Source organism: Acartia tonsa, chromosome 8, assembly GCF_053477335.1.
Source record: "Acartia tonsa isolate MP-2025a chromosome 8, ASM5347733v1, whole genome shotgun sequence".
NCBI lineage: Eukaryota > Metazoa > Arthropoda > Copepoda > Calanoida > Acartiidae > Acartia > Acartia tonsa.
This window is the reverse complement of record NC_137267.1, coordinates 5,060,197-5,075,407: the sequence shown is the minus strand read 5'-3', so window position 1 is coordinate 5,075,407 and position 15,211 is coordinate 5,060,197. Positions and strand designations below refer to the sequence as shown.

The 15,211-nt window shown below is 29.7% G+C and overlaps 1 protein-coding gene and 1 long non-coding RNA gene across 2 annotated transcripts in view; both read left to right on the top strand.

The window, feature by feature from the left end:
* LOC145325860 (uncharacterized) overlaps window positions 1-15,211 on the top strand; it is a 270,432-nt gene that overhangs the window by 118,398 nt on the left and 136,823 nt on the right. The gene's annotated exons all lie outside the window — the stretch shown is intronic.
* Window positions 1,497-2,948, top strand: LOC145325847 (uncharacterized). Its single transcript, XM_080168820.1, has 2 exons — window positions 1,497-1,576; window positions 2,190-2,948. Exon 2 carries the CDS (start codon window positions 2,191-2,193, stop codon window positions 2,836-2,838), a length of 648 nt encoding a protein of 215 aa, XP_080024946.1. The 5' UTR covers window positions 1,497-1,576; window position 2,190; the 3' UTR covers window positions 2,839-2,948.

Sequence of the window (15,211 nt, the reverse complement as noted above, 5' to 3'; positions counted from 1 at the left end):
TCAGAAATCTATTTCACCTAGGCCGTGGGTTAAATCTAATAAATATAAAATAATTTCAATTGTAATGAAATTTTTCTTTTTAGATTCATACTTACAATACTTGTTTATTACAAGAGAAAAAAATCTTGCTTTAATGTTGTTGCACTACTTACATATGATATTGTCCTTGTCTTTGAATCAGTGCAACGATTCATCTGGGGTAATTTTGAGGAAAAATAGGGGAATGCAGGCAATACTAATTCAAATTTAAATGGAGGTGTTGTCACCCCTCTACAAATCCCTACCACAGGCACTACTTTAAATAATAATCACCTTATAATTTTAGTCAGTAATAGGCAATATGATTTAAATTCCATAAAATTAGTTAAAAACCTTCTGGACCTATATGAAGCTTCACTTTAAAAAAGAACCATATCAGTTTAGCAGATAGTGAGATCCTTTGGTACATACAAAAAAGATTATTTTATTTTCTTTCTAAGATTTAAAAAGAAAAAAAAATATTTTTTTTTGGGGGGGGGGTTAGATACCTTCCACAAAATTAGTTAAAAACCTTCCCTGGACACACATAAAGCTTCACTGTAAATGAGAACCATATCGGTTTAGCGGTTAGTGAGATCCATCGCTACAGACAAAAAAAGGCGTATTACTTTACATAATAGGATTAATTCTAGCGTTTGTCGCCTTTAGAAAAAATCTAGTGTTTGTCATATTCTAGCGTTTGTCGCATTCTAGTGTTTGTCGTATCTAGCGTATGTCGTGTCTATGGTTTGTCTGTCTACTGTTTGTCTGTCTAGCGTTTGTCGCATCTACTGTTTGACGTATCTAGGGTTTGACGTAGTACCGCGATAAATAACTGTTACTGATTTTACGTTTGGGATGGTTTAAAATAGGGCTGTCGCAAATGTATAGCAAAATATTTTTTGCCTTCCCCGAAAGTTCTTAGGATTGTATCCCGCTATAAAAGTATGAGGCGGTTTTAGTCCACTTCTCCATTTATATAAAAAAAATCTCAATGCCAGACAATGGCTCTTCTGTACAGTAAAGCCTTTTATATTTCCAGGGAAGGTTTGAAACTATTTTGGGGGAGGGTTTTTCGACCTACCCAAAGGAAATCACCCTTTTTAAAAATATCCCCTCCAAAATTTGTTTTGTTTTTTACTTTTCCCCCCTACCATAGAGTCGTCTAGGGGTGGAGCCGATGGCATATATGTAATCCTAGACAAAGAAGATTAAAATCATTATTCTAATTATGAGGCCCAATAAAGCTGACCGAAAATGGGCGGAGATTTTATATCCCCTTTTTTAATATTAGTTAAAGGATTAAATGTTCGAATAAGGTTCTTTTACATTTGTCACAGCAAATTATGAGGCTAGCTAAGGCAAAAATCTAATGTTATTTTACATTAATAAAAACTAAAGAAACCACTTAATTTTTCCATATTGTGATTTCATAAAAAACCTGGCTTAAAAAAGGGTATTTGGTAAAAAGGGATGACCCAATGTTATATAAATTGAGGGCAAGTTAGTTTATATATCAGTTATCTCTATAAGCTGGTATATATTAGATCTCATACAGGTAAGATTATTTTGTAAAATTAATATAATTTACAGTGTATATATATATTTTAGGAGGGAGGGAGGGGGACATAGGACTAAAAACTACCTTTGTACCTTTGTGTACCATTAATATATATTTTGATTGGTTGGTTTAAAACAAAACTTTCAACTACTAATATTACTAGCTGTCTAGTGTCTATAGTAATATAGCAAAATTGACCTATTCTATTGACGTCATAAAATACCATATACACCTTCTCTTTTCTGGGGGGATTTTTTCCCCCTTCCCTTTATGTTTCCCTCTCAATAGAACAAGTAAGCCAAACGCGGCGACATCTATATGCACTTAGCTAGGGCACTATAGACAGCTATCTAATTTTAATCTACATTAGGTGTATTTTTGTATAGGGATATTGTGGATATATATCAATTTATCATTCATTGTATCATCCCTTAAGGTATCTGAGAATGTAATTTAAAGTATAATAGCAATTTCTTTCTTAAATAGGGTAAATACAATTTTTGAGATTTTTAGGTTAGGTTTTCTCTCTCTTAAGGTTTAAATAGGTTTATTATTTTATATTTTTAAGATATTAAGAAATTATTTTTATTAATTTGATTTTTTTTTGTAGGATGAGGTCGTTTCTTTTACTCTCAGCTGCGGCTGTAATCCACGCCAATCCCATTCCGCAGCTGCCACTTGTAAACGGCTTTGGGCCGAACCAAAATTTTGACGCAATCCCCTATGGTCATGGTCCAGCTGACATTGCTCAGTACCGAACTCTGTTTGGCTTGCCCCCACTGGACCCATATTCTGCACTGGCTGGCCTTCTCCTTTCATCTTACCTGCTGGATGGAAACAACCAGAGGACCAAAAGATCTGCTGCTGTTGATGATGGCCAGCCTAAATCCTACACTTATGTAGCTAATGGTCAAACCCACCATGTAAAATATAAGAAAGGGCCGGGCGGTTTCTCCTACCAATTTCATACAGTGCCAGTTGGCGTGGCTGCTGCTTCACCTGTTCCTGGGGCGGCTGCTGCTTCACCTGTTCCTGGCCCTACTGTTCTTGCAGATGCTCCCGCCAATGTAGCCGCGTCCCCACAGCCTGCACCACCGGTGCCATCACACGTTCTGCCACAGCAAGTTCATACAGGAGCACAGCAAGTTCATCCAGGAGCACATCAGGCTAATACAGCACCACCTGCAGAATTAATTGCCCATATAAATGCAATCCAAGAACAGCTACAACAATTGTCTCAATTCTTTTATTTTGGTTAATCTGTTGTTAACTTTGAATATATTACAATTTGTGTTTATTTAATCATATTGCAAAAAGAATTTATTATATTGACAAAATTATGTATTTAATAAATATTTATATTTTTGAATTGTGTTTTAGCTTTATTCTATTTATGAATCTGTGTAGTGTATTAACTTTTATTTTTAGTTTTTTAGTTTTGTCATAAGATATTTTTTGATATTAATTAGTTTTATTTGTCTTTATAAGGTTAAATAAAGCTATAGCTTTCCAAAAAAAAAACATGTTTGAATTCGATTTTTTTCAGATTTTAATCAGACATACATTTGAACTTACTTTTAAGTATTTTAAAGTAAAGATAGAATAATAAATCTTTGAAAATAATAAAAGTCATAATAAAGAAAACATTTATTTAATACAAAATTCATACTTTACACCAAGACATAAAAATACACTTACATATCTTAAAATACTTTCATAAATAACATTTATTCAACTCAAATACAATTTTTTAAAACATCTAATTCTCACCAGTTTTGATAGTTGTATGTAATTGCTTTTAGATAAAACTTATTTGCAAGAAAATAACATAATTCAAGTAGATACTATGGAAAAATATAACAATTTATAGTTTAAAATACTAAAACTAATTCAAGTATTTAGAACTATCTTGAAGTATAAATAGAAAAAATACATCTACCATAAGAATAAATGTCATAAAAAGGCAAACATTTATTTATACACAACTCATCTTTTACACCAAGACACAAAAATTCACTTACATTTCTAATACATTATACATACATACTAATTTAATATTGGTTAAACGTAAGCATGAATAAAATCTTCAGAATTAAAAAAAAAAAAATATTAAATACTCAGAGATATTGATAGTTGCATGTAATTTCTTTTAAATCAAACTTATTTGCAAAAAGAAAAATAACATAATGAAAGTAATATTGATACAATATATACGTTATTGTTAAATCATAAATAATTACCAATTATTAGATCAATGTTCATTTTAAAAAGATTATGATTAATAGGGCAACATAAAAAAATAATAATTCTTATTTTAACATAACTAGCGGCTACGCCCCTAGAGGCCTCTAGTGGCACTTTAAATGTTTGGTGTTTTAAACAAAAATAATGCGATACCCTGCAATGTTGAGAAGGAGTCTCTATCAAATTTCTACCATAATTTGCAATGTTAGTAGGAGACTCTATTCGAGAAGAAAAAATTCCAATTTATTGGAACACAGTAATAGTGTCTGACTGATTATGACGTAACAAAAAAAAATTAGCCAATGAGAGGCCGTTATTGACCAATGGTAAAATTTATAGTGGCCCCTCATTGGCTAATTTTTTTTGTTACGTCATAATCAGTCAGACACTATTACTGTGTTCAATTTATTGTGATTTCTCTTGGAAGGGTGGTGGTACCCTACCCCAAAATAGTTATAAACCTTCACAGGATTTATAAGAAGAAACCCTGTTAAGGAAAACCCGATCGGTTGAGCAGTTAGCGAGATACTTTGGTACATAAACACAGACAGACATCCTGTTACTTTAGTATAAGGATATTATATACATACAATATAAGTAAAATTACAATTATTAGAATAATTTTTCAACATGACAATCCTGTCAAGAGGTTAATGTCTTTTTAGTAACAATTTCAGAGTAAATTTAATTTTATTTTAAGAATGCATTTTTGATTTTCTTTATCACGTTTGTGTTGGAAATGTAATCAAAAACATTTTCTGCCAAATCATGGAGTCCAAATACTGACAATCCTAACCAGAGCCCCAAGCTGCTTCCAACATCAATGATGAATTGAAAAAGGTTATAGTTGTGCATTTTCTCATTTACAATAACTTTTGGATCAAAATGAATAACAGCTCTACCATAAGGACCACTAAAATCAAATGATTCTATTTCTTCAACAGTAAAACTTGTGGCCATACAAGATGATTTTCTGCATAGAACTTCTAAGTCAGTTGTGATGAGTTTTCTGGTGGTAAAAAAATATTCATTCCAAGATCTAGGAATTTCTTTAAAGAATTCAACTGAATATGTTTTGTTACATACATTGTTTTCTGATAGCCATGGTGCAATACAATCAAGTTTCTTACCTTGAACTGTGTCTTGAATTTTTTCCTCAACGCATCTTCCAAACTGATGCTTCCTTAGCTGATGACTGCTTATCAAGCAAGATGAACTGATAACCACTTTCACATTAAAGTTGTGTTCTTTGTATGGTTGTACAATTATTTTGTTCCCCACATGGGATCTATAATCCAGTGAGAAGAATGTTCTGTATTGCTTATCTGTGATGAACACTCTGAAATCATCAAGATTAATGATTTTTACTGGTTTTTTAGGGTCAAATTGTGCAATCTCTTGACAAATGCCAAATCTTGGTAGCAGTGTTTTTGTGGCAATGATGTCATGTGATTTCAAAAACCATGGATTAAACACCTCATTTATAGTTTCATTGAAAGTCATGTTCAAGAATGTTCCCCAAGACAGGCATGGCTTCCCATGACATTTGGTTTGCCCTTGAAATATTTTATCCACATTTAGGTAACCCAACTTGGTTAACATTTCTATGTTTGTCTGATTCAGAGGACAAATTGTGATTAGAGGTAGATCTATTTCACTGATATCAATCTCCTTAGTTGACACAACTATTGATGGATAAATCAAGTTCAGTATTGCTTCTCTGTATTGGATGAAAAACATGGTTGTTGAGATAAAAAGCACTAAAGCTTTTAGAACTCTTCTCAAATTCATTTTAGGAATAATTCTGTTAAGCACTAGAAACTTTGAAAGTCAAAAGTTAAGTGAAACCATAATTTGTTATAAGTTATACATTTTACTATGGTTACTAAAGTTATGCTATGTGTCAATAGAGTTGTGACTAATACAAAATTACATTGATATTAAGATTTAATGTGTCAACAAAATAATGCAGTGCTTGAATTATACTGTATGATATAATTATACTTTAAAGAAAAACCTTTAAGTACAAATTCACATGAGACAATTTTCTTTTAAAAATATCTGCAATATTACTAGCATTTTAATTCAATAATGAAAATATTGTGTTGACATAAGTGCTTACATAATAAAACTTGTTTAAACAACTAATTCTATGGCCTTTCAAAAAACATTTCAATATTGAACATAATTGTATGCTTTGTTTATTTTAAGGGTGGAATCCAATAAAGTTCACCAAACATAAATTTGTTACTCATTTACTATTTTAAATAAATGAGAATAAAATATTATTTTTATATGAAAGAGCAACAAACTTGATTTTATAACAAGCAGATAACATAAACTAAAACTGATAATTAATATACAATACATTCTCTTGAAAAAATATTTAAATTTGTTGGATTTGAAAAAAACGTATTAGATTTTTGAGTAAAACAGATATTTAATAATTTACATTACAATACACATATCTACCTAATAAACTATAACAACAATTTACATTCATGAATTACTTTAAATATCAATACAAATACAAATCATGTTTAAAAAACATAAAAGATTCAATCATTACAAAGTCCTAACCTTTAAATATTTTTTTGATGATATTACAATTCTATGCAGAGATTCAATTTTAAAACTCCCTTTTCAAAGCAATTAAAGTCACAAAAATAGCAAAATTCATCTTTAACACTAAGTCATAAAAATTCACTTAAAAAGAAAAGATAAAAGAATTTAACCTAAGTGAAAACCATTTACATAATGAAGTAGTTAGTATCTAAATTGAATAACTTAAACAATTCATTTAATTTTAAATAATAATGTACAGTGGGACAAGAATCTAAAGAAACTAAATCTCATTCATACATAACAAAAATTAAAATAATAAAGATAGTTATAAATGTAACAGTCTTGTTCAAATATTTCAGTTAATCTTAGTAACTTTGTAGCAAATTTAGTTGGATTGTCTTATTTTAGAATGCACTTTTCATATTTTTGAACGCCTTTGAGTTGGAAATGTAATCAAAGACATTTTCTGCCAAATCATGAAGTCCAAATATTGACAATCCTAACCAGAGCCCCAAGCTGCTTCCAACATCGATGATGAATTGAAACAGGTTATAGTTGTGCATTTTCTCATTTACAATAACTTTTGGATCAAAATGAATAACAGCTCTACCATAAGGACCACTAAAATCAAAAGATTCTATTTCTTCAACAGTAAAACTTGTGGCCATACAAGATGATTTTCTGCATAGAACTTCTAAGTCAGTTGTGATGAGTTTTCTGGTTGTAAAATAATATTCATTCCAAGATCTAGGAATTTCCTTGTAGAATTCTGATGAAAATGTTTTGTTACATACATTGTTTTCTGACAGCCATGGGGCAATGCAATCAAGTTTCTTATCTTGAACTGTTTCTTGAATTTTATCCTCAATGCAATTTCCAAACTCATGATTCCTTTCCTCAGCAGTACTTATCAAGCAAGATGAAGTGATAACCACTCTCACAATATAGTTGTTTTCTTTGTATGGTTGTGCAATTATTTTGTTTCCCATATGGGATCTATAATCCAGTGAGAAGTAGGTTCTGTATTGCTTGTCTGTGATAAATATTCTGAAAGTATCCAAATTGGTGATTTTCAGATCAGTTCGAGGATTAAAGTTTGTAATTTCTTGACAAAGTCCATATCGCGGCAATAATTTTTTTGTTGCTACACCTTTAGTAAAGGGATAAAAATCTGGATTGAACACCTTATTTACAGTTTCATTGAAAGTCATGTTCAAGAATGTTCCCCATGACAAACATGGTTTCTCATGACATTTTGTGAAACCTTGAAACACTTTGTCCCCACTTTGGTAACCCATCTTGGCCAACATTTTTGTGTTTGTCTGGTTCAGAGGACATATTGTTATCAGAGGTAGATCAATTTCACTGATGTCCATCTCTCTTGTTGTTACAACTGTTGATGGGCTGATCAAGTTAATGATTGCAATCCTAAGCTGAAACAAAAACATTACAATTGAGAAAAGTAAAGTTAGTAACTTTAGTTTTCTTCTGATTTCCATTTTAACAAGTTTTTTACTGAAAAAAGTATTTGGTTTTTGGATTATTTCCAATAATTTCTATGGTAACTAAATGTTTACATATTTTAGTGTTAAGAAGTAATAGGGTTGTGTCAGATTTATAAAAATGTTATTCTTGAATCTATTATCCAAAATTCTATTCTTATAATACCATGGACCTGCAAGCCTTTTACTTGTAGTGACAGAAAACTAAATTCTTTTATAAATTGAAGGTTTAATCTATTCACTTTAACTAAGGAATAAAGGTTTATATATTAACATTAATTGTAGCTCTGCTAATTGACTCAACAATCTACTGCAGACTTCTTAAAATAGTATTTTGTCTTTTGGTAATATTGTGAAAAAGAAATTCCACAATAACTCTAGTTTTGTTGAAAATTCAATAGACCATCTATTGATTATTGGCAAATATAACAATTAAAATTATTTTTTACCCATTTTTCATATAGATTATGGGTATGAAAGAACATAACAAGGCACTATCTGTTCAAAAAATGGAGTTAAGTTTGATACTAATTGAACAGATATTTTAAATTAAGATAGGTAATAAGTAGCAAATATTAATCTGAGAAGTACAAGTGAGATAAAAAACTTAAAGATTAATTTTCTTACTATTAGATATTCTTTACAATATGTTTTAAGGTATGATTTTTTAATTTACTAGCGGCTTTGAATTGAAATGAGTATAAAATAGCCTTAAACCATACAAAGGTTTAAATCTAAAAATACATTAGCCTGAAAATAGCCCCGAAACTATGTGAAGCTTCCCTAAAAATGAGAACTCAATCAGTAATCAAAATATTAAGCTTCAGACAAAAGACTGAGAAATGAAGGACATCTAATCCACAATGACCTCCATTATTTTGAAGCAAAAAAGAGTAAAATTTTGTATAGTTATGCAAAGACAGGGTTAAAGTGATCGCGAAGCTAATTTTTCAAATTGCATTTTTATTTACTTTTTCTTATGTTTTAAGTAATTTTCATTGAATAATGCCTTAAAAATTCCATAAAGGTAGAAATAAATTAATTAAGAATGCCGAGATCCACTTCTCACAAAAATACCACAACAATCTGTGCACTTATAAGACTAAGGAAAAATCACCCTTTTCTTTGCTTACACATAAAAACAACGAAATTTATACTACAAAAATTTTGTTGTACTACACCTCTTTTGAAATAAATGTTCAAACTTGGTTTACAATTAAATATAAAACTTGCGTTAATTTCGTAAAATCAGTTACCAAATATTGATATATCTATGCAGGTACACTAACATATGAAAAATTGTTGAAATCTTCAGAAAATACATGATTTAAGAATAAAATTGGGCAAAAAGAATAAACAAATATCATTTGCTATACATATCTAGCAAAAAAATTAGCAGTCTTACTAAAGGTTTTCCATAAACAAAAGCAATCTTTTTTTTCTCCCAATTATCGGAAAAGAGTCAAATTTTTCTAAATACCTGCCTATATTTAAACCCTAGATATCCAAATTTTGTTTTTTATTTAATTTTTTTAAAGCCTTAAATTCATATTCCTACAATCAATATACATAAGTTTCAACTAAACATTATTTAAATGAAAAATCCATATAAAATAAACATTCAGGGCCCATTATTTTAAGTAGTTGTCTGTTTCATTCAACAGAGTTGGGGATTTAAAACAAAAAGGTCATCAATTAAATAAAATCTGGCTAATATATAAGTTGATTTTAATTAATTTTTATCCAGTAATATCACTGTTTCATTCACACAGAGTTGGGTCTTTGAAACAAAAAGGTTGTTTATCATTGAAAATCTTGATAACATAGATCATACTTTTCAAGGACGTCCAAGCATTTTTATTGGGGGGGGGGGAAGCATTAAAAATTACAATTTCTGAGATGCCTACAGCATCACAAAGTTCATTTTGGGGGGAGAAATCTTTATGTCATAGAGTTAGTGACGTCTAAGCTTTTTTATTTTAAGGGGGGTAAAAATTAAAAATTTTGGGGATGCCTACCCCTTTATCCTCCACCCCCTAGGACGTCCCTGGTGATATTATGTAAAATCTCGACAACTTGGTTAAACAAGTTTATTAATTTATTGATTTATAATCATACAGATTTTGTTTATAAACCCAACTTATAGCCGTTTGTATTTCCCTCTTTCTTTCTTCGTCCCCTCTCTTACCTGTCATTGTACAAATGGTACCAACAAATTTTGTTAAGTTGAAATATAGAAACCAAACATTTTTGAATATTGTAAAAGTTGCAGTCCCTTCAGTGTATTTTAAGTTATAAGTTTGGACCAATATAGGACAATTTCAACAACTATAATAAGTAAATAATTGTATTCCCATAACTGAAAAGACATGTTATTTTATAAACTGACTTGATTTAATATCTCAGGAACCATCTTTACGTAATTTTGTTTAGTATTAAAATAAAGCCTTGCTTTAATTATTGTACATCCATATACAACAGATTTATATATAAATTTATTAAAAGAATAGAATTTGTGTGCTCTTTATCCTATTCCATGTTTTGAAGAATAAACTTTAATACAATCAAGTTCTGTGGTGTCCGTACTCTGTCTGTGTGTATGTGTGTGTGTGTTTAATTCAACCTGTCTGTACTCAAAAAACGCCTATCTTAGAAAACACTTACAGCAAAACCTTTAATTAATTCACATTTTAAAGTTTGTTTCTTTTAAATATCTTCTATAAATTTTAGTTAATTAATTAAATATAATCTAAGCAAGAATTTTACCCCAAAATAAAATAAAACCTTAATATCTGTAAAAACTTTCTCAATTGATAATAAAACTTTAAAATCCCCCAGTTATGTGGGGGCCTATTCGTATTTTTAGCTCTGCAGTATGATTCCAAAAGAGAGTACAAACACACAGACAAACATCCTGTTACTTTATTAGTAACAGGATGTTTGTGTGTCTGTATATTTGTGCCAAAGGATCTCGCTGCAATCAGGTTCTTCTTAACATGGTAGATTCTCATAGGTCCCGGAAAGATTTGTAACTATTTTGGGGGAGGGTACCACCACCTTCCTAAGAGATTGAGAAATCACAAGAAAACAAAAAAATTATGTTTCTTGATTTAACAAAGAGCATTCAATGAAACATAAATGTCAAACGCAACATAGACATATTTTAAATATAAAAAAAACATTTAAAGTACCATTAGAGGCCTCTAGGGGCGTAGTCACTAGTTAGAGCTAAAAAGCTTGGACTTTATCTTAACAATTTTTAATAAATGAATGTGTCTTTATACAAAATGAATATAATTAAGTCATATTAATGATATCAAAATATATTCTTATTAATATATTGATTGCTAAATATAAAACAATGCTTTGCTTTTTAAAATGTTTTTAGAAAAGCATTTTCTGAGATAAGCATTTTTTGAGATAGGCGTTAATTAAGATGATACATTATTGATGGTCCCGAGAATAGCTTAATTTTATAGTTTCAATTATAATATTATCAATTGCCTGTATGTATCCTGTTCAATGGTTATATTACATTTTATCATACATATACAAAGCAATTAACTGATTTTAAATGATTTTTAACGTCACATATCTAAAGCCATGTAGATATGTAGAATTAGATATTCATATAAATTTTTAAATAAAGGAAAAAATGAAAATCCAGGTACCATTATCAGTGTTATTCATTACCATATATGGCTTTATTTCTGTGACCATCGGAAGAAAATTTTAAATCTATCCGTAGATAACAATTTCAACATTTTTTGGTTAGTTTAATACGGTATGTAACAAAAGCTTTTATTTTACTATAAATTTGCAAGTAAACTTCAACTAAAAGATTGTTATTTGTCGATTTTGATAGGTTTTTAGATATGTATAATAAAACACAAAATACAACGATGTTTTCAAGGGAATAAATTCGTTTTTTTAAAGTTTGATTTATTTTTAAATGGGAAGTATTTAAGACTTAATTCTCAAAAAAGTAATCTTAAAAAACATTAATCAGTGACATATATCAACTTAATTCCAGCTTCGTGAACACTTTAAGATTGATGTCATTTGGCATTAAACTCTATGTTAAAAGAATTTATAAAACTAATCATATACAATCTTTAGGCTAACAGAAAGAGTGAATTAAAAGATATCACTGCTCTTGTTTAAAGACCTTAAATTTAGGGTGACACTTGCTTAGTAGCCCAAAAATATATACATGTTTAAAACTTATAAGAGCAAATAACCATCAAAATACTGTTCCTAAAAGTTAAATTGACATTTAGTTGTAAAATATCTTTGCTTTAAACTTTAAAATATTTGTAAAGCTCAAGAAAAACCTATAAGCACAGGATATGTGCAGTACAAAATCAGAACCTGAAATTTCCTGTCATCAAATTTCTATTTCAATGTGAACTGGATATGCATGATCAATATGTAAACGTGACATAAATTTACCAATATTTCAATATTTTCCACCAGGCTATAAATGTAGTAATAAGGCCCTTGAAGATTGAACTAAAAAATTTATTAGTGTCATTTGAAATCCACTATTTAGTTTTAAAATGATATTTTACAGGAATTCATCTTTAGATTTGTATTTTTTTCCAGACATACATATTTTTTTCATCCTTTACTTATACTGGAAAACTTAACTTTTAAAATTAAAACATAGATTTCTAGCTTCTGTAGGGAAGAGCACAAAGAAGTCTACAATTATCTGAAGCTTTTCTAAAATAGAAAACTCATTTGGTTCAAAGTTATCAAAATCTTAAGCTAAAGACAAAAAAAACCTTACCACTTTATATAATAAGACAATTAAAGAGATTTCTTCACCTCAATATTTTTATTCTGATAACCAGGTTATCTATGGTCCTAAAAATATGAATTTAACTCTTGCTCTGCTCTGACTTTTTAATGCCTATAAAAAGTGTTAAATTAAACTTTAATAGTTTCCCTTCATATTTCACTTGATTACAAATATTGATAAAAGCTAACAATTTTAAATAGTTATTCCTAGAGTTTTTTTTATAGACATATTAGGGTTGTGTTTTTTCTATCAATTTAAAATAAAAATATAAAAATTATTATAAATATATAACACAAATTTGAACTAAAATACAAAGATAATTATTCTTATTCTTTCATCAATTATGCTTGGTATTCAGCTAAAGATTGCAACACAAAACTTAATTAATCCACCAACGGTTGATTCAACTTTTGTGAGAAAAATTACCAAAGATGACTTGCCACTGATAATCATATGTCCTAGAAATCTAGCAAATTACACAAGGTTACATGAACTGCACTATGATAGTATCTATGATCTTCTTGAAGGAAAAACTAAATGTAATGACAAATCATGTACTTCTTGGGGAGCCCATCAAAATCTTACTCTGCATGAAATGATGTTACAAATCTATGATGAAAATAAAGCTTCAAACATTTATGTGTCTGGTGTTGAATCCAAAGAAGGAAGAGTAATTCTTTTACCTACCTTCGGGTTTTGTAGAGAATTTTTAAACTTTGATCCTTCAAAGTTAATGATCATAAGTAATTCCTTTGGTGGCATTAGAATTTTTATAACAGACAAATCATTTAGAAGCTTTACTATGCCATATATTTAATCACATGTGGGAAATAAGATATCTATTCAGGAGAATGAATTTACACATATTGATGTGGAAGTTGAAATTTTCTCATCATGCAACGTTGACCAAACTTTGTGGAACCAAACTGACTTTCAAGAATGTGTTGAGGAGAAGGTTCAAGATTTCTTTGGAAACCATTTTGATTTTGTTCCGCCTTGGTGGTCTGTTAAAAACCAATGCAGTGAAATTTACAGCTTTAACACTTTTAATGAAGATGTTTTCTTTGAAGAGTTTCTCATGCCATTTTATATTTTTGCGCATAACAAGATTGAGACAGCTTGCAAAAAGTCTTGCAGATCATCAAGGTACAAAATATATGAAAGAGAAATTGTAAATGAGGGATACTTCCCAGGAGCAACAATATCCTTCAGTGATACAGTGCTGGTTACAGAGAAAGAATTTAACTACAACCTGTTTCAATACATTATTGATATAGGGAGTAGCTTTGGCCTCTGGATAGGTTTGTCAGTCCTGGGACTTCATGATCTGGTTCTTACAGCAGCTAATGTTCTCAACAACATCCCAGTTGTTAAAAGAATCTTGTCAGCAATATCAAAGTAGGTTTTAAAATACTTTGATCAAGCTAAATATCTGTATGTCAAATATTATTCACACAACTTTAATTTGTTACCCATATAAGTGAAAGGAGACTATCCACGAACAAGAGCAAGTGATTCTAAGCACCTTCCAGTATTAATCCATAGTAATTTTTTAGTGAATATACTAGGTTTATGTTTAATATATGGCTTTTCAACTAAAAAGTTAGGTTTCAACATTGTTTTATATGAAAAAACGTCGAAATGTAAAACATTTTTTGGTGCATATATCATCAAATGTTTTGATGAGTTCAAACTGTTGTTTAAAAGCTTTGGCACAAAAGTATATTATTTTGTTTAAAATGTATATTGAGAAGAAGGGTTGGTAACTACTATTTTTTAAACTTTTGCAATTTTCAGATGCTTTTCTGCCATGTTATTCTGTTTTGTCCTTTGAACTCAACAAAGCATTTGATGATATTGCATAACAATGCTTTATATTTTAAAGTTACTTTTTTTTATATAAAACCATGGTGAAACCTAACTTTTTAGTTGATAAACCAAATACTAAACATAAACCTAGTGTATTCACTAAAAAAATACTATGGATCAATGCTGGAAGGTGCTTAGAATCGCTTGCTCTTGTTCGTGGATAGTCCCCTTTAAATTGTCCCTTATTTGGTTGACTTGTGAATAGAAAGTTCTTTTGTAACATTGTCTGGACTGTCGGCTATATTTTAAATATAGTTTACCTTACTTGGAAACATTATGAATACAATACATTTTTTAAAAAACCAAACATGTAACATTTTTGTTGTTATAAATTGTATTAATTATAAAATATCTCTTTCTATACACACAGTGCAAATGAAGGTGCTTTGACTTTTGTGTCAGAACCTAAATTGGGACATCATTCATTACCCTAGGTTAGGTAACTTCATTTCACTTTTCAATTAAATCTAAAATGCAGAGGTTTTTTCTAATTTTTCTAATTTTCTCAAAAACCGCTGCATTTTAGATTTTATTGAAAAGTGAAATGAAGTTACCTAACCTAGGGTAATGAAATGCACTATGTCCCAATTTAGGTTCTGACAACAAAGTCAAAGCACCTTCGAAGGCACTGTGTACAATATTACTTTC